Genomic DNA, 24,244 nt, shown 5'->3' with positions numbered 1-24,244 from the left:
TTACTTTTCGGAGGAAGGGGGCAGGGAGACTGGACCTCATCGGTGTTGGGTAGAAAAGCAGTCCAGGCCACCAGCAAGCAGGTGGCTGCAGAGGAAGATTAATAAAAGGAACGAGGTGCCTGCACACTGCCCGTAACGGGCCCAGCCAGCTCTGCAGTGCCCAACATACGGTTTATCTCAGGGCAGCTGCTGAAAGTTTCTTGGGGTTTAGAACTTGGCCGGAGCTGAAAGGGAGAGAAGAAGGAAAATGTAAAACGAATAAGCAGCAAATGAAGAGCATCCCTGAGCTCCGGGCTCTCCTGGTGTGCATTTCATCTGGCCTGGAGCTTCTGGTTGGTGCCCTGTTCCTTCCTCAGCCATGACTTCCTGGGAAAGTCACCTTCAGGCTTTGAGGGACTCATACTCCAGTTTTGGGCACAGAGAGAGGACAGTACAAGCACCCCTCCCCCGCTTGGTATGAAGGATCCAGAGTCAACTTGGCATCATTTCCCAGGGAGGAGAGATAGCATTTGGGGTTCCAGTTTTCTGGGGAAACTTGTTAGAACCTCTGCCTGCCCATCCCCTCCCCCATGACCAGGATCATGGCCCCATTCGGTGCCAGGTGTGCCCTGACCCTAGCCCGATAAGAGTGTCCTCGTGTGGGGTGTGGGTGCTTGGCACTTGGCCGGAGGACTTTCTCCTCGTGCTTGGCGGGGGACCGGAGACAACATGGAGAGCGGCAAAGGTCAGGGCTGAGCCACCCAGGTGAACCACTAGTAGGCAGAGTATCCCAGGATCCTAGGCCAGGTGGGACAGGCCCCTAGCATCACCTCTTAACTTCATTCTGGGTCCAATAGGAAGTAATCTCAGGAATCACCAGTGGGCCAACCTGCCCTCTAGTGGTGCTAAGCTGTAACTGCACCCTGTCTGCCCGCTTTTTCACAATGGGGTGCAGCTCTGGGGGAAGGCGCCCTGTGATCAATTTGTTCAGCCCACAGGCAGGTGACGGAGAGTGGGTGCCGTTCTCCTGTCATTTCAAGCATCTCTTCACCTCGTATATATTCAACCCTAAAAGGAGAAGGGAAATGGTGATAAACCATTACCCACTGCCTATTAGGGATTTTGTATATATACCATGCTTCCTGGATGCCTCCAAAGGTCCTGGGTGTTGGGGGGCGGGGTGGTTACTAACCCTTGTCCAGAAATAGTTCTTGTCTTCAAAGACCAGCAGCAAGGAGTCAAGTCACAGTCCATTCCATGCCCATCTGACTTCCAAAGCCATGTTTTTAATGTTCCACCCACCAGTGGACCCCTCTAGGCCAGGAGGTTCTAGGCTCTCACAAGAACGGCCAGGCAAGCAGCAAAAGGGAGGGGTGATACATCAGAGAGTGGTGGGGACTGTGGCAAACTAGGAGGTGTGTGTCCTATCCAAAGGGCATGGTCATATGACTCCCCAGATTACTCTTGAGTGAGAATGTGGGACCAACACCTAACAAAAGTTGAAAATCTAGATTTTCATGTAAAAGTTCCCAATCTTAAATACTGACAATTGATTCCGAAAAGAGTTTAAATATAATGCAGGTCCAACAAAGAATGTTTCTAACACTTCGAGCTTCTATAATACCCGCATAGTACAGCTGAGTCAGGAGAGAGAAGGCAACTTGCCCATGAGCCCGTGACCATATGGAGACAGAGTCTGGAGTTGAGCCCATGTCTCCTGACTCCCAGGCCAGTGCTCCTCTCAGTTCATCTCTCTGTCGTCTGTCCTGCTCTCCAGTCCCTGGGGCAGGGGGTGAACCACTTCTGACCTTGGTGAGTTACCAGGATACATCAGACTCAGGGTAGAGGCTGTTAACACGATCCACATTTATTGGTCAAATTTGGCTTACAGTGTAGCAGGGCCGTCCTTGGAAGCAACAAGAATATTACGTAGCACGTGCAGCCCCTGGGAACTCACCCGGATCCTGCTGAGGTAGTGACTGGACCCAGTGGCCTTGCCTGATTATCTTGGTAGTGCCTATCCCCACACCCTTAGACCTGGCTTCTTCCCTTACATAGGTCAGAGTAGGCCTGTCCATTCCCACGGACTGTACCTAGCCCTGGGCCCAAAGTCCTTGGAAGCCAGTGTTTAAGAGGAGGGAGTCATCCCATTCACAAATGGGAAAACTGAGGCTTGAGGCAGGAGGGGACTCATCCAAAAGCCTCAGGGCTGAGTCCTTGGCTTGGTTCTCAGGCCACTGGGCTGATCAGTGCTTGGACACCTCTCCCCATCCCCAGTTCTGGGTGGAGGACATTCCCTAGCTTAGATGCTCTGGAAATGCAATATATAAATACATACTTGCCTTTAAAAAGTAATAAATTAGATTTTGTACCAGCCTGAGGGTATCCTGCCAGCACATATCCTACAATATGAGCAGCTAGCACATGCCATCTATGAGCCACAAATCATATGTCCTGCCACGTGTGGTGCTAGGACCCATGACAATGACCCCGAGGCCACACCGCAAGCTCTATGTAACGCTGCATAGAATTCTGCCACGGGCGACCTGTGTCACCCATCACATCACGACACTCTCATTGTGCGACATGTCCCCGACTGCTCATGAATATCACATGTGATGCAGGGTAGTCTATTGGCCACACCAGGCTTTGGGCCCTTCTTGAAGACTGTAGCAAGACAAATAGGCCCCGCCCTCCTAGGGCAGCATACAGGGGGACCCAGCTGCGGCTCTTTTCCTGAGCCCTCAGTCCTGGTGGGTGGAAGCTGGCTTCACTTGGCTGTATTCAAAGGACCTTGAGGGGGCCATCAAGTACCCCAAGGGGCTTTTGGCTGCTTGTCAAAGAAAGCGAAGTCCAGCCTGGGCTCCTGCCTCTGCAGACGCCGCACCGTGTCGGGGGGAATGGGGTTGTTCCAGAGGCTGCAGGGCACAGAGGCAGGCACTCAGGTCTAGGAGTGGCTCACTCATTCTCTTGTCTCCATCCCCCGTTTGATCTACAGATGGGGAGACCCAAGCCCACGAAGGGGAGAGCCATGCCCAGGGCTACCTGGCAGAAGCAGGTATTAGACGAGCACGGCCACCCTCGGGAGAGGGTGTCCTCCACACCCACCTCCCGACTTCTCCCACTCGGTCTCCATCTCTGGGCGCTAGCGATCCCAGCCGGGGCCATGCTCTTATGACACATTTGGGCGAAGAGGGAAAAACTATCTTCTTCAAGACACTCTACTTCCATCATTTGAAACTGTCATAAGATATCGATTTCCATAGCACAAGACACTTCACTACCATTTACTAGAAATTCAAAATGTCAACTGTATAAATGATGTCCCTTAGTGGCAATGCCCTTGTGCAGTGCACAGCCTCTAAAACTATATGTGGTGGCTCTGATTATATAATTTTAAGTGCTTACTACGTGCTAGGCATTGTGCTCAGTGCTTCATATAATCGTCTAGTCCTCCTAGAAACTTTCTGAGGTAGATACTATCGTTGACCCCATTTTACAGATGGGGAAAACTGAGGTGAAGAGAGGTTGAATTCCTGACACAAAGTTGCATAACTGGCAAATGGCAGAGCTGGGATTTGATCGAGGTCTGCTTGCTGTCTAATTCCTGGTGGAGTGATGCAAGTCCCCTCTGATAATCCCCAGCCCGGGTCTTGCCCCCTCCCACAGGGAGTCAGTCCCCTTACATTGTAGAGGTTGATGTGGCCTCCCACCCACCATCCCTGCCCCTGTGAGCCCTTGTTACCGAATGACTTGGATGCCAGACCCTTGCGCCAACCCTTCAGCCAAGAGCCAGGCTCCACAAGCTGTGATCCGATTCTTCTCCAGGCTTCCCAACAGACAGCAGAGAGAAGGGAAAGAGAGAAACTGGCATGAGTGTGGGGGATGGGCTTCCCTATATCCCCCCACCCCAGGCCCAACGGAACCCAACAGACAACAGTGCAGCGGGAAAGCCAAAGGCGGGGACCCAGGGAGAGTGAAAGTCGGCACGGGCTTGGAGCAGGGTGTGCAACTCAGTGAGGGCTTCCTTGCAGGCAGGGGCCTGACCCAGTGGCCTCTCAGCTTTCCCCAGGATGCAGGTTCCCCTTCGCGCCCTCCCCTAGTTCTGGTTTCCCAGGAGGTGCCCCTCATACTCCATTCTCTTCAGCCGGCCCATCTGCGGCAGGACCCGGGCCAGCTCGGCAGCCGCCTCGTCCCCGAGCACATTCCAGGACAACCTGCAGGGTAGGGGACCTAAGGTCAGTGGCAGGAGAACAGGGAGGCCGAGGGGTAGAGACAAGGCGGCAGGTGGGGAGGCCTGGCGGCCCACGATGGGGGGGCTGTCACGCAGGTGCCAGAAAGGCCAAGATGGAGTGCTTGTGTGGCCTCCCCAAAGACTTCGGAGCACAGGTAGTCGCTTCCACTCCTGAACCCCGTTTTCCAACTGGTCATGCCTCAAGACCCCAGACAGCTCAGGAGCTGGCTGTGCAGACAACTCAGAGCACACGGTCTGCAGCAATAACGCCAGGGTCCAAACCTCCACCACGCAGGTGCCTCTATCATAATTTTTGCTCTATCCATGCACCTCCTGTATTCTATTTTTCTTAAAGCAGTCCTCACCCCCATCCTGCTTTTTTCACTTCAAGAAATTAATCTTAGGGAATGGTTATCACCACCATCAATGGAAAACCCGTGTTCACAACCCTAAATAGGAGGTAGTTATGGGACGTCTGGGTGGCTCAGTCGGTGAAGTGTCCAACTTCGGCTCAGGTCACGATCTCACAGTTCATGAGTTCGAGCCCCACATCGGTCTCTGTGCTGGCAGCTCAGAGCCTGAAGCCTGTTCAGACTCTGTGACTCCCTCTCTCTCTGCCCCTCCCTGCTCATTCTCTCTCTTTCTCTATAAAAAATAAACATTAAAAAAATAAATACATAAATAAAATAAAAGGAAGGTAGTTATAAGGATAAACACAGTGCAGACAACAGTATTAACTTCCAGCTGGAACCTAGGTTCTTTTTGAGGGTGATGAGCCGGTGGCCTGCCCCCTGCTGGTTAAAAAGGGAGAATCATGAAGAGAAACTGAAGCAGAGAAAATTCCAACACTGGGAAATTTACTCTCCGGCACAGTAATATTTCAAGACCATGACAATGAGGCTAACTGGCTAATCTCTGATTCATCTTTGGTATGAAGTAAGTATCTACTCCATGGTCATATACAATATTCCTTGACTCATTAAGCAAAAAAATAAATAAATAAGGGAGAATGCCTTAGCACTGATCTGACACTTTGTCTTTGGTGTCATGTAATGAGAAGGATTAAAACCTTTACGATGCAAACCTAAAATCGTCTTAGAATCACTTGTGTCCTGTATTTCAGGAGACAGCATTTTCTCCCATTGTGTGCTCAGGGTCCCAGGCTAGTCCTGGCAGTGTAGTGCTCCCCAAGGTCGGAGCGCCTCTGATTGCCAAGAGCAAGGTGCGCATGGCCAGCGGGCAGGTCAGGGGCATGCTGGTTTGGGCCATTCTTCACTACGAACCGGTGGTTTGTAAATGAAGGCCCTGTAAACCGGGTGAGGTGTTTGATCCAGCCACCTCCCAAAGGGAAGGTCAGGGGCAAAGAGCCTTTAGAGAGGAGCTGGCCTCCCTCCCTGCCCCACCCAGCCCCACCCCCACCACTCCAGAGGTTGGGAAATGGGCAAGAGAGGCTGAATGAATTTGCCCAACATCACTCACAGCTCACATGTTGAAACTTCCTCCAGAAGAGGTTTAAGCAAGAATGGCCTTCCCCGTTTATAGACGGGGACCGGCCAGGGAGGGAGGGGCCAGCTCTAGGCTGTACAGTGACTGGCAGGCAGGCCAAGCCCCCGATGCCTGCTTTTCCCAGCTTAGGCTTCTTGTAAGTACTCACAGAATTTCTTCCAGGGCCGGGCAGAGAAGCAGGCTGGCAGCGAGGGGCTTGGCAGTGTGGTCGTCAATATCACATGAAACCAGGCTGGGGACAGAGAAGGGGATGGGATGGAGGGTGTCTGAGTCGGGGGCACCTCCAGCCAGCCCGCCTCTGCCCACCTTGCAATCAGAACGGGAGGGAGAGGAGTGGCCAGGGTGCGGGGCAGGGTGGGAGTCTTAGGAAGGTGCCCCTTTTTGCTCCAGACTCCCCTACACCTGAGGCCCCTGTCACTTCAAAGGCCTTCCCAGGTGCCAGAGAAGGGCTCCCCCCATGCCATCCCAGCCACCCCCCCCCCCAGGTAGTCAGGAGAGGCTACTTACTCTATCCGCCTGAGCAGTGGGAGCCCCTGACAGAATTGTGGGATCCCTCTGGCCAGACTGTTCTCTGCCAAGCTGTAGGGCAGGGAGACACCTGTGAGAGGAGTCCCCAGATCTCCCTGGCCTGTCCCTCTGCCCAGGCTCCATGGTCCCTACTCACCTGACCTCTTCCACATATGGGCATCCGTCCAAGGCCTGGCTCAGGCTCAGCGCCCCCTCTGGGCCCAGACGGCTAGATGGCAGGCTGGAGAAAGGGGAGGAGGTGAGTAGAGCGTGGGGGACCAGTGTGGGAATTGGGAACCTTCCCAGATCCCCCACACTCAGCATTGTTTCAGGCCGCACCATCAGACCTTACATGGTCTCTGGGTGCCTGCCACGCCCCGACCGCCTCCCCATCCACACAGGACCTGGGTGGGTATTAAGGGTCCTGGCTTTGGGGTCTGAGATCCCAAGTTCAAGGCCTGGCTCTTTCTTGTGTAAGTAAGGTAAGCTCTCCATGCCTCTCTTGGCTTTAGTTCCCTTGCCTGGAAAATGGAACAACTAGAAACCGCGGCCGCGGGGCTGCTGTGAGGCTCAAACGAGACCGTGGGCACGAACTGGGGTTTTTCTCCTGAGTCACCCTTCGCCGACGCGCCCTCACTCACCCTCACAGACTGGCTCAGAGCTGAGACTATTACACTTCTTTTGCAGATGAGGAAACCGAGACTCAGAAGGGGTAGTGGCTAGGCCAAGGGCCAGGAAGGGGCTGGTGGCGACCCGGGACTAGGCGAGGTCTCCTGACAGCCCTGCCCCGGACTCCAGAGCCAGGCAAGGAGCGGGCAGGGTGGGGACAAGCAGCCCCAGTACATGTACCACAGTCTGACCTAAGGCAGGGCAGCTGGGCCAGTGGGGGCCTTGGTCCCCCACTGCTCCCAGGGAACCCCTCCCTGCTAGCCCTGCACCAGCCCCAGGCAGAGGGACACTCACTGCAGGATTCTCAGGTGTCGAGGCAGTCCCTGGGCCAGCCCCAGGGCTGTGGCATCCCCCAGGGCATTGCAGCCAAGCCTACAAGAGGAGAGGGATGAATCTGAGCAGGGGGCTGGTCTGCTCCGGACCCCTGCACTGCCCTGTGCCCACGTGGGGGACACAAAGGCCAGGAGGGCGGTGGGGACGCAGAGGGCAGAGGGCAGAGGGCAGCCACTGGCACTCATACTCACATCAGCTCCTCCAAATGCCTGCAAAGGCTGAGAGATTCTGCCAACTGCACTCCCCCAGCTGGGCCAATGCCATTTCCTGAGAGGCTGAGGGCGGGGCAGGCGTTAGGCTCTTGGACACCCCATGTCCCCCCACCTGCTTAGGGCCCCAAGAGCCAGCATCCCTGCCACACACCTTCCCAGCCTGATGGGGGCAGAAAGGACCAGAGAGGAACGGGGCCTGGGCCAACTAAAGGTCCCAAAGCTGGCAGGGCCAGGAGGCCACCCAGCCCCACCACTTGCACACTGAGGTCTGGGGGAGGAATGTCCACCCGAGGCGGGGGCCAGTGTCCACCCCGGCCGTGGTGTGGCCGCTGAGGGGCCCTGTCAGCAGGACCAGCCACTCACTCTATCTTCCTGAGCTCCGGCAGCCACGGTAGGACGGCAGCTAAGAGCTGGGCACCGGTGTCTCCAATCTGGTTGTGGCTCAAGCTTGGAGAGAGAACAGGAGATGATCTGGAACCAGCAGCCTGCCACCCATGTCATTTTGTCCGTGCCCCCGCCCCTCCCAGAACAGAAGAGGAGGCTGAAGTCTGGAGAGAGGCCTCAGCTCACACGGAGAGAGTCCCCTCACTCTGTGTTGGGTGAGGACTTCAAACTCCTGTCTTCTGTTTAGAATGTTCTCCCTGATGTCTGACCTGAATCCCTCTGGCTGCAATCCACACTCGCATCCTATCTCGGGGTCTCCTGGTGGTCTTGGCCTGGGGTCATGCAGTGGGCAAGTGGGTGAAGGTCATGGGACTAAGCAGGGAAGCGTGCTCTCAGGGAGCCCCTTGCTTTTATCATCTGACCCTGCCAAAGTTGTCTTGTGTTGGGGGAGGGACAGGCAACTCATTCCAGCTCCTCCAAGCTGGTGGCAGCTCTGAGAGCCTCGGAAAGCGGGTGGCAGCGACATCACAAACACCGTTCCTGCTCAGACTGGAGAAGCAGAGGCCTTAGTGGGGAGCAGAGGCCTTTGCAGGTGCTGCGCTAAGAACTCTACGGTTTACAAAGCTTTTACACATCCAGGGGTGCCTGGATGGCTCAGTCGGTTAAACAGCTGACTTCAGCTCAGGTCATGATTTCACGGTTCGTGAGTTCGAGCCCCACATCAGGCTCTGCACTGACAGCTCAGAGCCTGGAGCCTGCTTTGGATTCTGTCTCCCTCTCTCTCTGCCCCTTCCCCACTCATGCTCTGTCTCTCTCAGAAATAAATAAAACATTAAAAAAAACCCAAACAAACACAAAGCTTTTACATAACCAGGAACCCATGTGCCCATCACTAAACCTCATGGGTTGGGGAGGGGGACAGGCGAGGTGGGCATGACTGTACCCAAAGTCTGGATGAGAACACAGAGGACCAGGGAGGAGCCATGACTGGCCAAAGTCTCCTAGTGACTCCCAGGCAAAGTGGAAATGAAAGCCTGGAGCCCCCCACTCCTGGAAGCAGTGGCCACATTCTCTGGTTGGGTCAAGCTTTGCCTCAGCCTCTGTACCAGGGATCTCCAGCCAGCTGAATGCCAAGTTCACGTGGGCTCTGCAATTCAGGCAAATCATCTCTCTAGGGCATAGGTGCTCTAATCTATGCAAATGCTGGGCTTTTCTATAAAGCCAGTTTATTGTCTTTTCTGCACCCTGACCTTGCCCTGCCTCCATGAGGGGGGAGAAACAAAACGAAACAAAACAGCTGAGGCAAACTGTCTTGGCCCCATGTTGAGTCTTTGAAGATTGTTTTGTTTTCTTTCATTTCACAAAATCAACTTCAGTGAAGTGCCTTTCTAGAAATTAATTTTGGATGGAATGACCTAGTCTCATCTGATATGCTTCCAGAACTCTCTGACCGTGCATTTACCACCCACTCCATACCGCTAGCGTCGGGGGTGGGGACTTGGGTGAAAACAAAGCAGTGTTTTGTGCTATTGCTGGGGTTTGTTCTTAGCCACCACATTTCATATTTTGAAAAAAATCACATGAAAAGGAAGTGTTATATCTGTTAATCAAGGTGGCCAGGGGCCCAAGGCGAGAATGTCAAAGTCACCAGATCTGAGTCTAGACCCTCATTACTCAACGTGTGTGGTCTGTGGCCCCCAGACTTGGTATTACTTGGGGGCTTGTCACACTGGGTGAATCTGTGCACATTAAGGGTCGTTCCAGAGCTTGGGCCCGACCCCTTCAGGTCACTTCCATAGCCAGGAGGAAGCTGGTGGCATCCAAAGGCAAGAGGAGCGGGCACCGACCTGGGAGGGCAGCGATGTCCCCAGCAGAGGAGCCACAGAGGGTCCTCAGGAAGTCCCCCTGGTGCTTCCCTGGGTGGGTGGTCCCAGTGGAACTGGGGAGCATGCCCTCCCACTCATTCCCTCGGGCTCACTTGGTCACTCACCGGAGGCTCTGCAGGAGGGTCATGTGTCTCAGTCTTTGAGTGAGCATGGGCAGGATGGAGCCTCCCAGTGGGAGATGGCTGAGGCTGGAAGAGAAGAGGCCAGAGGAGGGCTTGGTATGGCTGGGGTTGGGTCCCAGGGGCAGACTGAGGCCCTGTCCGGTCTGGAGGCTTGAGGCCTTGGTGCTAAGCAATGCCCAGGGACCCCCAAGATAGCCACTTACATCCACAGCGAGTAAACACGTTGTACAAAATGAACCTGCCTGGGAAATCCAAAGGCCGTTTCTCTGCGTGAATTCAGGCCATCCAGGCGACAGTTCTATGTTCCAAATCACACTGGACCCAGACTGTTGACCAGGAATCATAGCAACCACTGTGTACTAGCATACTATTACTGAGCACATACTATAGGCCAAGCACTGAGCTCAGGGCCGTCCTGAGAGGTGGAACTCTTATCACCCCCATTTTACAGATGAGGCACACTGAGGCTCAGAGCATTAGAAAACTTGTTCAAGGCCACACACAGAAAGTAGAAGCCCTGGGAACAGAAGCCAAGGCTACAGGACTCCCATTCCTGGACGCCAACTACCTGTTACCCATGGGATCACACTCCTTAAGGCCCCCTGTCTGGGCAGGAGAGAGGAATAATAATAATAATAGTCAATACTTGTAGAGTGTGAACTCTGTGCCAGGCTCTAAGGACTTAATACGTATTATCTCATTTAATCGTTATAACAACCCACGGAGGTAGGTACAGCTGTTATTTCCAAACTCAAGATGGAGAGAAAAGCACAGAGAAGTTAAGTAATTTGCCCGAGCTCACACAGTCAGAGGTGGAAGCAGGAGGTGTCCTGGTTTGCCTAGATTTATCTTTGTACTTTGCAAATTTCCCTATGCTACGTCGTGGTGTTGAGCTGTTTTTGTTGATTTTAAGGGGCATTCTCTGTGCCTCCCAGACTTGAATGCCTGTTTCCGTCCCCAGATCAGGGAAGTTCTCAGCTATAATTTGTTCAGATAAAACTTCTGCCCCTTTCTCCCCACTCTTCTTCTTCTGGGATTCCTATGATCCAGATACTGTTTCATTTTATGGAGTCACTAAGGTCTCTAAGTCTCTCTTTGTGATCTAAGAATTTCCTCTCCCTCTTTTTTTTCAGCTTCATTGTCCCCCATAATTTTATCTCCTGTATCACCTACTCTCTCCTCTGCTTCCTCAATCCTCATTGTGACTGTATCCAGTCAGTTTTGCATCTCAGTTATAGCATTTTTTTATTTCAGCCTGGCTGGTTTTTGGGTCTTTGATCTCCACAGCAAGGGTTTCTCTGGTGTCTGGATTTGAGGGGGTCTCCAGGATGCGGGACTTTCAGCTCTGGGCAAACCGGGACAGGCGGGTCACCCTACCGAGACTTGAACCCAGGTGGGGTGGCTCCTAACCAGGGTCCGTGCCCCTAATCACTTGGCCACGGATGGAGAGGTGGAAGACATCAGCTGGAGAGCTCAAGGAGAGCTGCCTGTCAGGGAGGAGACCCTGGGAAATGACAGATCTGAAACCAGAAGAGGTGTCTGGGCAGCGAGGATCCCTCCCCTTTGTGGTGTGGGTCAGTTTGAGCGAGTATCTATTTCCAGCGACCGAGCACTTTGATGGCACTCAGAGCCAGGCGAGGAGGTAAAAGGGAGGGCATTCAGCTCACCTGCATCCATCCAGGGATTTCACAGTTTGTGTTCGCAGGAGCTGGAGAGGTTCCTGGCCATGCTCCCGACTCCTCCCCACCTTCCCCCCTTAACCATTCACCACCACTTACTCCAGCCTCTTCAGCCAGCACTTGCCCTCGAGGACCCCCATCAGCACTCTGGTGCCCTCCTCGCCAAATTGATTGTTGGACAAGCTGGAAGGGAGCGAGTACGAGGTGAGAGTTAGACGAGCCCCCTGGCTCCTGGAGCTGTCTCATCAGCCCCCTCCGTCTCTCAGTGCCCCCCTGGAGGGCAGCTCTGGGTCCGCAGATCCTAGACCACCGTCTTTGTCCAGGCCCCGCCAGGGCACTGCTGGCTCTAAGGGCCAGACACGGCCATCACAGCTGACCCAGCTGAGAAAGGATGCCCTGGATGAGGGCTGCAAAAGGGGAAGCCGGGGACAAGGGACACACACACGCACACACACACGCACACACACACACACACGTGCAGTGATCCCTTCCGCCCCGGAGCCTTCACTGTACCCTGGTACCCACAGCCACCCCAGGCAGAGAAAGAGGATGACCCCCGTTTTACATTTTACATGAGACAGTCCAAGCCCAGAGAGGCACAGTTGTTTATTTGTCCAGGGTCACCCTGAGTGAGTGGTAAGTTGGGACCAAGGAGACAGTGCTCAGCTCCCCCAGGCCACACCCAGGGTCGCTGGGCTTCATCGGGGAGCAAAGTGATAGGTGGAGTCCCCCACCCACCTTATCAGCGCCTCAACTGTCCTCACCACCCTCAGCTGGGTCACCCCTTCCCCCCACCTCCCACTCCCAGCTCCGCGACTCACTCCAGCTCCTCCAGGTGGAGGCAGTGGCTCAGACCCGATGTCAGGTGCACCAGGCCCTCGGACCTCACACAGCTGCAGGTCAGCCTGTGGGGGTCAAAGGGCAGCAGGTCAGGTAGGGGCTGTGGATCTTGAGAACCCCGAATGCCGGTAGCAGAGAGCAAGGAGGAGGGGTGCGGCGGGGGGGAAGGGGCCCTCCTTCCCTTCATAAACCTCCCTGCCACGGAATCATTAAGCTGAGGTATAGCTTGGAGGCAGGAGCACGGACTAGTTGAGCATTTCCCTAAACCATATCCAGGTAGCAACCTCACAATGTAAGCCACGAAGTCTAGCTAGCTACTATCTTTGACCATGAGCTCTGCCTCTTTAGTTCAACAGCAAAAGCGAGTAGCAAGTACTGGAGAGGTGTTAAAGATGCCCTGGCACCAAACGGACACCTTCTCCTTGATGCGTTCAGTTGGATTCAAAGAGAACGAAAAGTTAGAAAAGCTCCATTTCGCAACCATCATAATGACACTTGACCCAGGCAAGAATTATCAATGGAGGTTGAAATCTGTAGATTTCAGATGGAAATGTGAGGAAGGACAGGATGTTTACACAGTCTTAAAGTATCGCCCTACAAGATACAGGTTAATTAGAAAGGGGAAAGCAGTCGCCTTGCAAGGGAAGAAACCTGGCAGCCACCAGCTTAATCAGGTGATCCCAGTTCCCCGTCACCAGTCAGGGGACAAAGAGACAACATGTGCCTCCAGGGAAGAACACAACATCACCTCTGTGATATTTCTGTTCCACGCGCAGAACATAAATCTGAACATGAGGAAACATCAAAGCCAAACGGAAGGACGTTTTACAAAATCACTGGCACGTAAATGTCATGACAATATCATGCGCGACAAAGAAGGCCTAAGGACCCTTCCAGATTGTCAACTAGTGTTGGCAAATAACAACTAAGTGCAGTGCGTGATCCTCGGTGAAATCCAGGACTAGGAAAAAAATGCAACAAACAACATTATGGGGACATTTGGCAAAACGGGCACAAAAATGCTAGTTCTGATAACAAGCATGTGCCAATGTTACATTTCCTGCATTTTACACTTTCACTGGGTCATGGGAGAGCATGTTCTTGTTCTTAGGAGATTCCCTGAAATAGTAAGGGGGGAAGGGGCAGGTTTATGCAACTGCTTCCAAATGGCTCAGAAGAAAGAGAGAGGGAGAGAGGAGAGGAGCAGAGAGGAGGGATGAGGAAGGAGGGATGAGGAAGGAGGGATGAGGAAGGAGGGATGAGGAAGGAGGGATGAGGAAGGAGGGATGAGGAAGGAGGGATGAGGAAGGAGGGATGAGGAAGGAGGGATGAGGAAGGAGGGAGGAAGGGAAAAAGAGCAAAGGTGAAAAAATATTGACAAGGGGTGAATTTGGGAAAATGGTATATGGAACCGCTTCTCGGTCTTTTATTAGTTTGCGATTATTTCAAATAGTAAAGAAAAAGAAAAAGAAAGCGTTGGAAAGGAAATCGTTCTCTGCCATACGGCCATGTGGATGACCACACACCTTGACTTTCCAGAGCCATGGAGTGGACCCAGCCCCCAGGGTGGGGGCGCAGAGTTAGTTCTTCTGAGCCCAGGGCTGGGGAGGGCGGGAAGTGCGGGGGCAGAGCAAGGGGGTGCCAGGGGGCGCGTGAACATCTTGTCTGCATACCGGAATGTCTTCAGCTCAGAGAGGGACCGCAGGAGGCTCTGCAGCAGCAGGGAGCTGGTGTCGCAGAGGTTCACCTGGGACAAGCTGAAAAGGCGCAAGCATATTCGGGAGGATTTCAGGTGGGATGCTCCTCAGGGAACATCCATCACATAGAGATGGGGAGGCCAAGAGGGGGAAAAGAGCCACCCAAGAGTTCCCAGTGGGGGCACCTACACCACCCTGGAGCTCTCCTCAACGGGCCAAGTATGATTCTCTCCTGCTTGGGGAAGCAAGAAGGCCACGGAAAGCAGTGCTGCCCCAGGCTCTGCTCCTCGCCATCACAGACTGGCCAGCCTCTCCCCTGTGGCCCGGGGGGGGGACTGGGTACGGGGGTGACCAGAGACCTCGGGACCCTAGGAGGTGTTTCAGGGTTCTGACCTGAGCTGCCGCAGCCTGGCACATGTCTCCATCAGCTGCCAGACAAGAAGATTGTGGTGGGTCCCAAGGTCACAATGAGCCAACCTGGAGGTAGATAGGGAGGCAGCAGTTTCTGAACACCTGGGTTACTGTTGGGGACTCAGTCCCTGCCTACATGGAGCTTACCTTTTAGGGATAAATAAATGCTAATGAAATAAAGTCCCACAACTTTCTATTCATTTATGGGAAGTGCTATGAAGGAGAGGTCCAGATGGGGCAGCTGGTATGGCTGTGCAGGTTGTTCACCGCACAAGGGGACCCAGCCAAGAAGGTGAGCTGGGGCCGAGTTCCAGCTATGATCTATTTCCCAGAATGTACACATGCAAGGCTGTGCATTCACCTAAAAGGGGTGATGTTTTAGTTTCCAAAATGTGCTGCATGGATTCGGGGTGCTGTGAATCCAAGCATCTGTAGGAGTGGATCACGGGAGAACCTGATTCTTTCTGGGGGTTCAGACGGGCCTTCCTGAAGCAGTGGTGTTTAAGCTGAGACCTGGAGAATGGAGTGGGGGGCGGGTAGCCAGGTGAATCAGAAGGAGGAGGGTAGGGGGAGAGAGAACATTCTGGTCCAGGAAGAGCCTGTGCAAAGGCCCTGAGGTCAAAGGGAGCGAGGTGGTGTTGGAGGAAGTGAAAGATGGTGGGGGTGACTGGAGCTGAGACTAAGATCTGGGGTGGGGATGGAGAGCATGGAGAGGCAGGTTGGGCCGGCTTTCACTGGCCACCTAGACGCTTTGGACATCAAAGGACTCTGAGCGACGCATGAGAAATATTGATCAGAAGCAGCAGGTACCCCCACCCCTACCCCACCGCCAGCTACTGGTCTGGGGGTCCAGGTACTAGGTCCCACCTGAGGGCCACGGCCTCTGGGTTCTCCTGGCGGGGAAACTCCAGCTGGAGACAGAGTTGCTGCTGGGCCTCGGCAATGCTGAGGAGGGAAGGGGTAGCCAGCGTGAGGGCTGCAGCTGTCTCCCATGGAGGCTGAGCTCCGGACTGAGGCTGCCAATCGACTGACTAAGCTCCCAGACCCGGTAGGGACCAGACTCGGGGCAGCGGGACCCCACAGCCTCTGCTCTTAGCTGCCCTGTGTCATCTCTGTGGCCTCCGGTCATAGAGCCACACTGCGCGTTACTGTCATCCAGGGGCCGCTACCAGGCAAGCGGCACGGCCTCCGGGCTGTGCACCCCCGCGATCCAACGGCTCTTTGCATCCGCGGCTGCCTTCCTCTTTCTGGCACGGTGGCCTCATTACTGCATAAGTCACGACACGTGTGTGTAGCCCCTGCCATCTTGGGGATCCAGAGAATTTGCTAGTGACAGAGCTGTTAGCCCACAGGCCAAGAGATCGATGTCTAGGGTAGGGACGGTCCCAACGGTCTTGAAAAGATGAAGCATTCAGGGCGGCCTCCTCCCGCGACTCACCTGATTTCCGTGATGTTGCCTGAGGCCTGGGTGCAAACTTCCAGCAGGGCGAGGACCCCGGCTTTGCCTACCCATGGTTCCTCCACCCTGTCACAGAAGAAGGAGATGAAGGTCCCCCAGGCTGAGCAGGGGAGGGCGTGGGAGGAGGGCCAAGGAGGCTTTTTCGTTTGACTTATTTAAAAACTATAAAATTACACAACCACGCACAAACATAAAACAGGAAATTAACATCATCCTTGTTCCGACAGTTACTGTAACAATCCTAACAGAAAATATTCTTTTTTAAACAATAGTTTTAGACTTAAGGAAAGGCCTATATAGCATCATGTGGCAAAGATAAGGAAATAAAATTGTATATAAAACATCCCAATTTGTATTTAAAAAAAAGAAGGGGTGCCTGGGTGGCTCAGTTGGTTAAGCATCTGACTTCGGCTCAGGTCACGATCTTGGGGTTCATGAATTCGAGACGAACGTCGGGCTCTGTGCTGACAGCTCAGAGCCTGGAGCCTGCTTCTGATTCTGTCTCTGTCTCTCTGTCTCTGTCTCTCTCAAAAACAAATAAACATTAAAAAAATTTTTTTTATGTTTATTCATTTTTTTTGAAAGAGAGAGACAGAGCACAAGCAGGGGTGGGGCAGAGAGAGAGGGGGCGGGGGACACAGAATCTAAAGCAGGCTCCAGGCTCTGAGCTGTCAGCACAGAGCCCGACATGGGGATCGAACTCACGAACTGTGAGAACATGACCTGACCCGAAGTTGGATGCTCAACCGACTGAGCCACCCAGGCGCCCCAAAATAAATAAACATTTAGAAAAAAAAATTTAACAAGGGAAAATATGAGAGGGGAGAAAACATGGAGGGAAACAGAGAGACAGAGATACAAGAAAAATATATTAAATGCTAAGGCTGGTTGTTTAGACGGTAGAATTCTCACAAATGGTTTTTCCCCTTTTTCCTTAGTTTCCAATATTTTCCAGACTTTCTACAATGTGCATGCACTAATTTAGAAGCAGAAAAAAAAAAAGAGTTGTTTAAACTATTTCTGCTTTTGAAGTTATGTTGAATTTTTTTTTTCAAAGTACTATTTTCTTATGTTCATCTGGATTTTCCACAAATCTCTACGAGTATGTGTTATTTTTAGGGAACGGAAAGTTTTCATTTAAAGCATTATTTTGGGTGCTCCAGCAATTCTGGGTATATACCCAAAAGAACTGAAAGCAGAGATACAAAGAGAGATTTGTACACTCATGTTCACAGTGACTAATACAGTCACCGTATTATTGGCCACAGTCACTGTGGCCAAAAGGTGGAACAGCCCAAGTGTCCACGGACGGATGAATGGATAGATAAACAAGATGTGGTATGTCCCTACAATGGAACGTCAGCCAGCCTTTTAAAGGAAGGAAATTAATGGGGAGCCTGGGTGGCTCTGTCAGTTGACAGTCCTACTTCAGCTCAGGTCATGATCTCGCGGTTCGCGAGTTCGAGCCGCGCGTCGGGCTCTGTGCTAACAGCTCAGGGTCTGGAGCCTGCTTCCGATTCTGTGTCTCCCTCTCTCTCTGGCCCCCACCCCCACTCACGCTGTCTCTCTCTCTCTCTCTCCCTCAAAAATAAACATTAAAAAAATTTTTTTAATAAAATAAAAGAAAAGTCTGACATGTGCTACAACATGGATGAACGCTGAGGATCCTGTGCTCAGTGAAATAAGCCAGTCACAAAAAAGATAAATACTGTACAATTCCACTTATAGGAGGGACCTAGAGCAGTCAAATCCATAGATTCAGAAGGTAGAATGGTAGTTCCCCAGGGGCTGGGGAAGGGGGAAATGGGGATTTGTTCAAGGGGCATGAAATTGCAGTTTTTCAACCAAAGAGGTGGGGTTGAACAACAACGTGAATGTACGTAACGCTCCTGAACTGTGCCCTTAAAAATGGTTAAGATGGTAAATTTCACGTTATGCGTATTGTGCCGTAATTAAACAAGGATGTTATTTCGGGGAACAACCAGACTCACACGCCTCATCACTGGCTGTGCTGAGAGGTGCACAGCACTGGCCACAAAGGAAGTTTTTTGGACACAAAAATGCAACTGAATCTCACGGAGCCTCTTCTGATGTAACTTCCATTCCAGGAAAGTCAGCGATTTAGAGGAACAAACACAGTGACGTCACAGAGCCGGCAAGGGAGTCTACAGCACACGGCTGGTTTTGTCCATAGGTCACTGGCATAAAAGAGGAAAGTGGGGAAGGGGATACAGATTAAGAGTCCTAAGAGCCCCCCCATGCCAACACGGACCTTGCCTGGATCCTGGGTCCAACGAGCCAGCTGCCCCATTTGGGGACGATGGGAATTTTCAGACTGGATTGGGTAATCACGACACTAGGAACTGCCACTGACTTTCCTGGATGTCCTAATTCAACCGTGATTATGTACAAAATGTCCTCATATTTAAAGATCCATGGTGAAATATTTAGGAGTAATTTTTAAAAAAAATTTTTTTTTAATGTTTATTTTTTTTTGGGACAGAGAGAGACAGAGCATGAACGGGGGAGGGGCAGAGAGAGAGGGAGACACAGAATCAGAAGCAGGCTCCAGGCTCTGATCCATCAGCCCAGAGCCCGACGCGGGGCTCGAACTCACGGACCGTGAGATGGTGACCTGAGCTGAAGTCGGACGCTTAACCAACTGAGCCACCCAGGCGCCCCAGGAGTAATATTTTATGGGATCTATGGCTTATTTGGAAACACTGTAGCCAGAAAAAACAAAATTAAGATATGAAACAAATATAGAGAACCCTGAACATCTGTCAAGCCCAGGTGATAAGAACATGGGTCTTCAAAATTAGTCTACTTTTTAGTATCTTCAACGCTTTTCTGAAAGTTTTAAAATGATCATAGCAAACATGCACACATGGTATTTGTTATATATTATTATTTTTAAAATGTTTAATGTTTATTTATTTTTGGGAGAGAGAGAACGAGTGCGAGCAGGGGAGGGGCAGAGAGAGAGGGAGACGCAGAATCCGAAGCAGGCTCCAGGCTCCGAGCTGGCAGCACAGAGCCCCACGCGGGGCCTCGACCACGAGATCATGACCTGAGCCGAAATCGGATGCCTAACCAACTGAGCCACCCCGGCACCCTGTTATATATTATTTTTGACCTCAGCCGGGTGTCCTTGGGGGTTTCCTTTTTTTCTTATGTTTCGAAGCATAGGCCCCACCTCAAGGAGGGCGGCTTCTCTGTGTGCTAAGGGGGTTTCTGGGACCACTGTCAGGATCCAAGTGGTGGGGTTTGGGTGCAGGAAATGGCTGGGGCCACAATCCCGGGGGGCCCATCCTCCAGTAGCCACCCTGACCCCATTCACGCCACAGCCCCCTCCCAGGGCCACAGAGGAAGACAATACCTGAGATTGAACACTCCCACGGGCCACCTCACCAGACTCAGGAGAACAGTCAGCTGCTTCAGGCCCAGGCAGCACTGGGTCAGCCTGGGGACAGAGGTCCATTACTGGGGTGGCTCTCACAGGGAGTCCCTGTCCCTTCACCTCCCTTGTGCCGGGTCACTCACGTGAGCGCTGTCGGCCTCAGGGCCTGGTTCAGGCCGGTGGCCAGCCTGGGCACGTGCTCTGGCCTGAAACTGCACTGGCTCAGCCTGAGGGCAGAGGGGAAGGGGCAGAGCCCAGGTGAGGCCTGTGGGAGCTGTTGTCCTGCTTCTTCCTGTCTGCCCCAGGGTCTATGGGGAGCCCCACCCTGAGTGCAAAGGCCTGGAAGCCAGGCCTCAGAACGGGCCAAAGGGGCAGTTCTTGCTCTGGGAGCTTCCGGTCTCCTGGGAGAGATCACCACCCCCACCCCGACCCCGCCAAGAAGGGGCCGGGAGTGTCACTCATTGAGCCCTGACTATATGCCAAGCCGTGTGCCCGCCTCTGGGTACACCGGGTAGGCTCGCCTTACGTGCAGTATCTCGCGGAATTCCAAGCACATCGTTTACAGGCAAAGAAACCAACTAACCCAGGGCGCACAGCTGGTGAGCGGTGAGGGCAGAATCGGGTTGCAGTCCGGGTCAGCCTGACTCCAGACCCCAGGCCTACCTACCGCCGCAGCCCTACTCCCCAGTACGGCTTTACTCCGGGCTCCCTTGGAGGGAGGAGGCCTGGGACTCTGGGGGGGGGGGGGGACCCACCCTCCTGGCACTCTGGCCCTGGGTGGCCCAGGGCAGTTCACTCCCAAGGGACAACAACGAGGCTTCCACGAGAGGCTGACATCAGCTGCACGTTAAAGGACAGGGGGAACTTTATCTCAGAAACCACAGGGAAGACAGTGTCAGGCTGAGTGCCCCGTGGGAAGGAAGCTTCAGCGGGCCATGTGTGCTCTGAACAAGGAGTGAAGGTCCCGTGGGCTGAATGTGTGGGTGCATGTGTGCTGTGTGTGTGTGTGTGTGTGTGTGTGGTGTGAGTGTGGTGTATATGTGTGTGATATTGGGGGGCGAGGAGGAACACAGTAGGAAGTGGCAGCTAGATCAGACTGTGAGGAAAAGGCCAAGCTGAACAACTTGAACCCTATCCTGGGGACACTGGGAGCCACCAAAGGGCTTGGCACGATGGAAAGGGCACAGTCCGACGTGTGCTGGGAGATCCCTCTGGCTGCTCGGAAGTGAATGGATTGGGGGAGGCCTGGCCAGAGGCCGTGGACCGGTTCAGAGGCCATGATCACAGCTGAAGAAAGACATATAGGGGAAGTGACCCAAGACAGTGGTGGTGAGGCTGAGAGGGAGTGAGCCCAAGGCTACTGGTGGGTAATAACAACTGATACGGCACTCGGCACTCGCGAGCCAGGCCCTTTCCGAGCACTTTACGCTTATCAGCTCATTTAATCCTCATAATAACCCCAAGGGTCTGTCTTACTATTATTCCCATCTTACAGATGAGGGGCTGAAACAGAGAGATTAAGTCACTTGTTCAAGGTCACCTGGCTGGGATTTGCCCTCAGGTGGCTCCAGAGTCTGAGCTCTTAACCACGATACTCAGAAGCTTCCAGACTTAAGACGTGGCTAAGAGGCGCGAATACAACGCGAAGGCCTGGCCGCAAGGACTGGAGGTGTGGGGGCCTGGGGGCAGATCTGGGGGAGGCAAACCCAAGCCGTGAGCATGACGCTGGGTGTCTGACGGAGGAAAGGGCCCAGCGAAGGAGGCACGGAGGCTGCCACGGGGTCAGCCTCTTCTTCCCCATTCCCTCCCCTTTATCCTCACCCCAGACCAGGAATTACCGTAATGTCTTCCCGGCCTCCTCCTGTCGGGAGAAGTGGATCCAGAAGCTTTGCTCAGAGCCCAGGCTGCAGAGAGAAGGGTGTGGGAGGCCCAGCATCCTGAGACCCAGACACCAGGGGGTACACCAGGGAAGGGGGCTGGGCCCGCAGGGGGAAGGCAGACCAGAGGAGACCCCCAACCCACTCTGTGAGGGACACTGAAGCCCGGCCTTCTCCATCCTGTGACCTCCCTGGTCCCTATGTCACGTAGGCCTCAGAGGATGGAAACTATGATCCCCCATTCAGTGAACGCTGAAAGGGGCACAAGTTGCCCCAAGTCAGACAGAGGGCTGCTAAGCGTGGGCCCTTTGCTTCTCCCCCCCATCAGCAAGTGGCACCAATCTCTTACTTCACGGAGGCCTCCCGGACGCGTGGGCAGGAGGGGAGAGTCTTCACCAGGCACAGAGCACCTTCCACGGAGATGCTGTTGTGACTCAGACTGGAAGAGGAATGAGGCTCAGGATGGGGGCGCACCTCAGGGCAGCCCTGCCCAGCCCCCCTGTCTCCTCTCTTCCAGCTGTCATCTCTGGGAGGAGAGTCCTCAATGTCCAAATGCAGACTCTGAGGTCCAGAGAGAGGCCAGAGGGGCACTATCCCTGGCGGGTCAGACACCGGGCCCCGAGTCCTCAGGAGTTGGGGCTGACACAGGGTCCTTGTGGTCTGAGACAGGGCTGATGAGTCCAGGCTGGCAGCTCCAGCCCCAGGGGCTCGGGGAAACCCAGAGCCCAGCTCAGCTGCCTAGCGACCTGCTGTGTCTGGCCACCACTCTGTGGGTCACTGGGGTATCGGCTGAGAGTGTGGGTGACTTCCTAGGGGCCCTCCCTGCTGTGGGAACATCTCCAAATCTGTGTCCCGTAGAGTTAGTCAAGGGGAGCTGCAGGGACAGGATGGACCAGAGCCAGGACAGCTGGTGTCCTGCATCAGCTGGTCAGAGACAAACTGTCACTTCCCTGTCCCAAAGTCACCTTGGGTCACCACGCTTTAGTTACAGCTTCTCCTGATGCCTGGTGGGGGCTCTGCCTATGGTGGGCAATGAGGGAGAGAGGGGTGGGTGTGGGGCTGTCCCCCAGGCTGCTCATCACTTACTCAAGAGAAGCGGAGATGGGCAACTGAGGCAGACATTCCAGTAGGCACTGGAGCCCGTCGTCACCCAGCAGGTTTGCTGAGAGGCTGCGAGAGGCAGGAAGAAGTCGGTGGGGGTCACACGCGCCCCCTCGGCCGGGGCCTTTCTCTTCACGGTTACTATCACTGCTACCCAACCCACACAGGACTGCTTCCGTGCCAAGGTCACCATCACGCTGTCGCTGTGGCGGGACAGCACCGTGCCCACCTCCATCACACCATCCTCTCTGGCACCCCCTGCACAATCGCCCAGCACACAACAGCTCCTGCACTGCCCACTACCGCCCCCTGACCAGCACCGCAGGCTGGGGTCACCTCACCTACTGGGGCCCTCGGGCCTCCAGCAGGCTCCCCGGAGTTAGAGAAAAACGAACTTGCCTTTACTGTGCCCTTGGCCCACATCAGTTGAGAACCGCAACTTTTGCACAAGAGTAAATTCAGGAAAAAGAAAGATGTTTGGAGGCCGCGTTTACCCAGGAGATTTCTTCTTTTAATTCGGGAATGTAATATCGGAAATTGCACTTGAATACTTTATTTGCCCTCACTGAAGCCTCCTATGGTTTTAGCTACGGTTGCAGGAACGGTATGATCAGCAGGCCTGGAATATCTGATTCTTGTCTTGCATCTTTGAACTCATTTTGTCCCTGATGATGACTCTTTTGAGGCTTGTCTTTTTCGGAGAGACTTTAAAAATTAAAAATCGGTGTGTCTCATAAAGCCACTTGATAAAGTAATCTTTACAATTAGAAAAATTTCCCTCCACAATGAAAAACAGGAAAACTCAAAGCTGCACTGATTTACCTAATATGTGATTTCCACCAGCCCCATTTCTCTTGGCCACATCACAATAGGAATTTAAAGTGTGTGTGTGTGTGTGTGTGTGTGTGTGTGTGTGTGTGTGTGTGTGCGCGCGCGCACACGTGCTTTTAGACAGCTCTCTTTATGTCCCACTGGTCCTAAGCTGGACGCCTAGCAGTTGTGAGCAAAGACTGCATCATCCTAGCTATGTGACCTTGGCAAGTCCTTAAATCCTCCCTGAACCTCAGTCCTCTCATCTATAAAATAGGGGACAATAGCACCTAGGGTTTGGGGAGGGTAAAAAGAATACATAAAGCACGTAGCACAGTGGAGAGAGTGCTCAGGAGGTGTTACCAATTTTAATTTTTCTACCCATCTGGGGGTTGTGCTACTTGGGCACCCAAGACAGGTCATACAGGTGCCACCTCTCGACAATATAAGGGCCCATGAGGCCTCACCCCAGCTGGCTCCCGGACCCTCCTCAGGCTGAGCCATCTGGTACCTTTAACCACTTGCCAGGCAGACCAAAGGATCCTTCGTTTTGGTTCCCATCTGCCAGCAGAACTCCAATGTCTTATCATCGTGAGGCCAAGGGGCTCTTACAGCCCTGTTCTGAAGAGCTCCCCAAATTAGATCAAGGGGCGCAAGCTGAACTAGCTCCACCATGGCAAGAGTAGCGGGTGGAAGAGATAAATGGGTACAGGGAAATTTTATGAACGTGACCCAGGATGCGTCCCAGGCATCCCTGATAGCTGGCCCTGAGAGGTGTTGAGTGCATGAACACACACACACACACACACACACACACACACACACACACACACAGTTTTATTGCCACCCAGGCACGTGCTCCCATGCTCCTCTCCCTCCTCCCCCACCCCCCACTTACTCCAGCTGGTTGAGGTCCTCGCATTTGCTCAGCAACCAACACAGCTGCTCCATATGCTCCCGACTGAGGGCACAGTCCGTGAACCTGCTGGAGGAGGGGGAACAAGCCTGAGGAGGGGGGGCACTGACTCATCCTGGGTGTGGCCTCCGAGTTCCCACAGGGCCTCACCCAAGGTTGGATTCTCTGGAACTGTCCATCATCCACCACTTCCGCCTGGCTCACAGCAGAGCTCACCTGGCG

General features: G+C 53.6%; 1 protein-coding gene across 12 annotated transcripts in view; it reads right to left on the bottom strand.

Moving 5' to 3' along the window:
• Positions 1 to 1,116: 1,116 nt before the first annotated feature.
• NLRC5 (NLR family CARD domain containing 5) overlaps positions 1,117 to 24,244 on the bottom strand; it is an 87,061-nt gene continuing 63,933 nt past the window's right edge. For 9 of the 12 annotated variants that reach the window (XM_042970031.1, XM_042970041.1, XM_042970035.1 and 6 more), the window contains 22 exons: positions 24,005 to 24,091; positions 22,282 to 22,365; positions 21,545 to 21,634; positions 21,157 to 21,222; positions 19,462 to 19,545; positions 19,298 to 19,381; positions 15,898 to 15,984; positions 15,327 to 15,404; positions 14,442 to 14,525; positions 14,025 to 14,108; positions 12,333 to 12,416; positions 11,611 to 11,694; positions 9,815 to 9,898; positions 7,804 to 7,887; positions 7,420 to 7,503; positions 7,190 to 7,267; positions 6,384 to 6,467; positions 6,227 to 6,298; positions 5,868 to 5,951; positions 4,113 to 4,196; positions 3,725 to 3,808; positions 1,118 to 2,897 (listed from right to left, as the gene is read on the bottom strand). In XM_042970031.1, the coding sequence (XP_042825965.1) occupies positions 2,786 to 2,897; positions 3,725 to 3,808; positions 4,113 to 4,196; positions 5,868 to 5,951; positions 6,227 to 6,298; positions 6,384 to 6,467; positions 7,190 to 7,267; positions 7,420 to 7,503; positions 7,804 to 7,887; positions 9,815 to 9,898; positions 11,611 to 11,694; positions 12,333 to 12,416; positions 14,025 to 14,108; positions 14,442 to 14,525; positions 15,327 to 15,404; positions 15,898 to 15,984; positions 19,298 to 19,381; positions 19,462 to 19,545; positions 21,157 to 21,222; positions 21,545 to 21,634; positions 22,282 to 22,365; positions 24,005 to 24,091 (1,846 nt within the window). In that variant the 3' untranslated portion in view covers positions 1,118 to 2,785. Of the gene's footprint in view, positions 2,898 to 3,724; positions 3,809 to 4,112; positions 4,197 to 5,867; positions 5,952 to 6,226; positions 6,299 to 6,383; positions 6,468 to 7,189; positions 7,268 to 7,419; positions 7,504 to 7,803; positions 7,888 to 9,814; positions 9,899 to 11,610; positions 11,695 to 12,332; positions 12,417 to 14,024; positions 14,109 to 14,441; positions 14,526 to 15,326; positions 15,405 to 15,897; positions 15,985 to 19,297; positions 19,382 to 19,461; positions 19,546 to 21,156; positions 21,223 to 21,544; positions 21,635 to 22,281; positions 22,366 to 24,004; positions 24,092 to 24,244 lie in introns of all 12 variants that reach the window. The other 3 variants (XM_042970034.1, XM_042970039.1, XM_042970042.1) reach the window with 2 other exon arrangements.

The sequence above is a fragment of the Panthera tigris genome, chromosome E2 (genome assembly GCF_018350195.1).
Source record: "Panthera tigris isolate Pti1 chromosome E2, P.tigris_Pti1_mat1.1, whole genome shotgun sequence".
Classification (NCBI taxonomy): Eukaryota; Metazoa; Chordata; class Mammalia; order Carnivora; family Felidae; genus Panthera; species Panthera tigris.
Note: the sequence above shows the minus strand (reverse complement) of the source record. Positions and strands in the feature narration are given on the sequence as shown.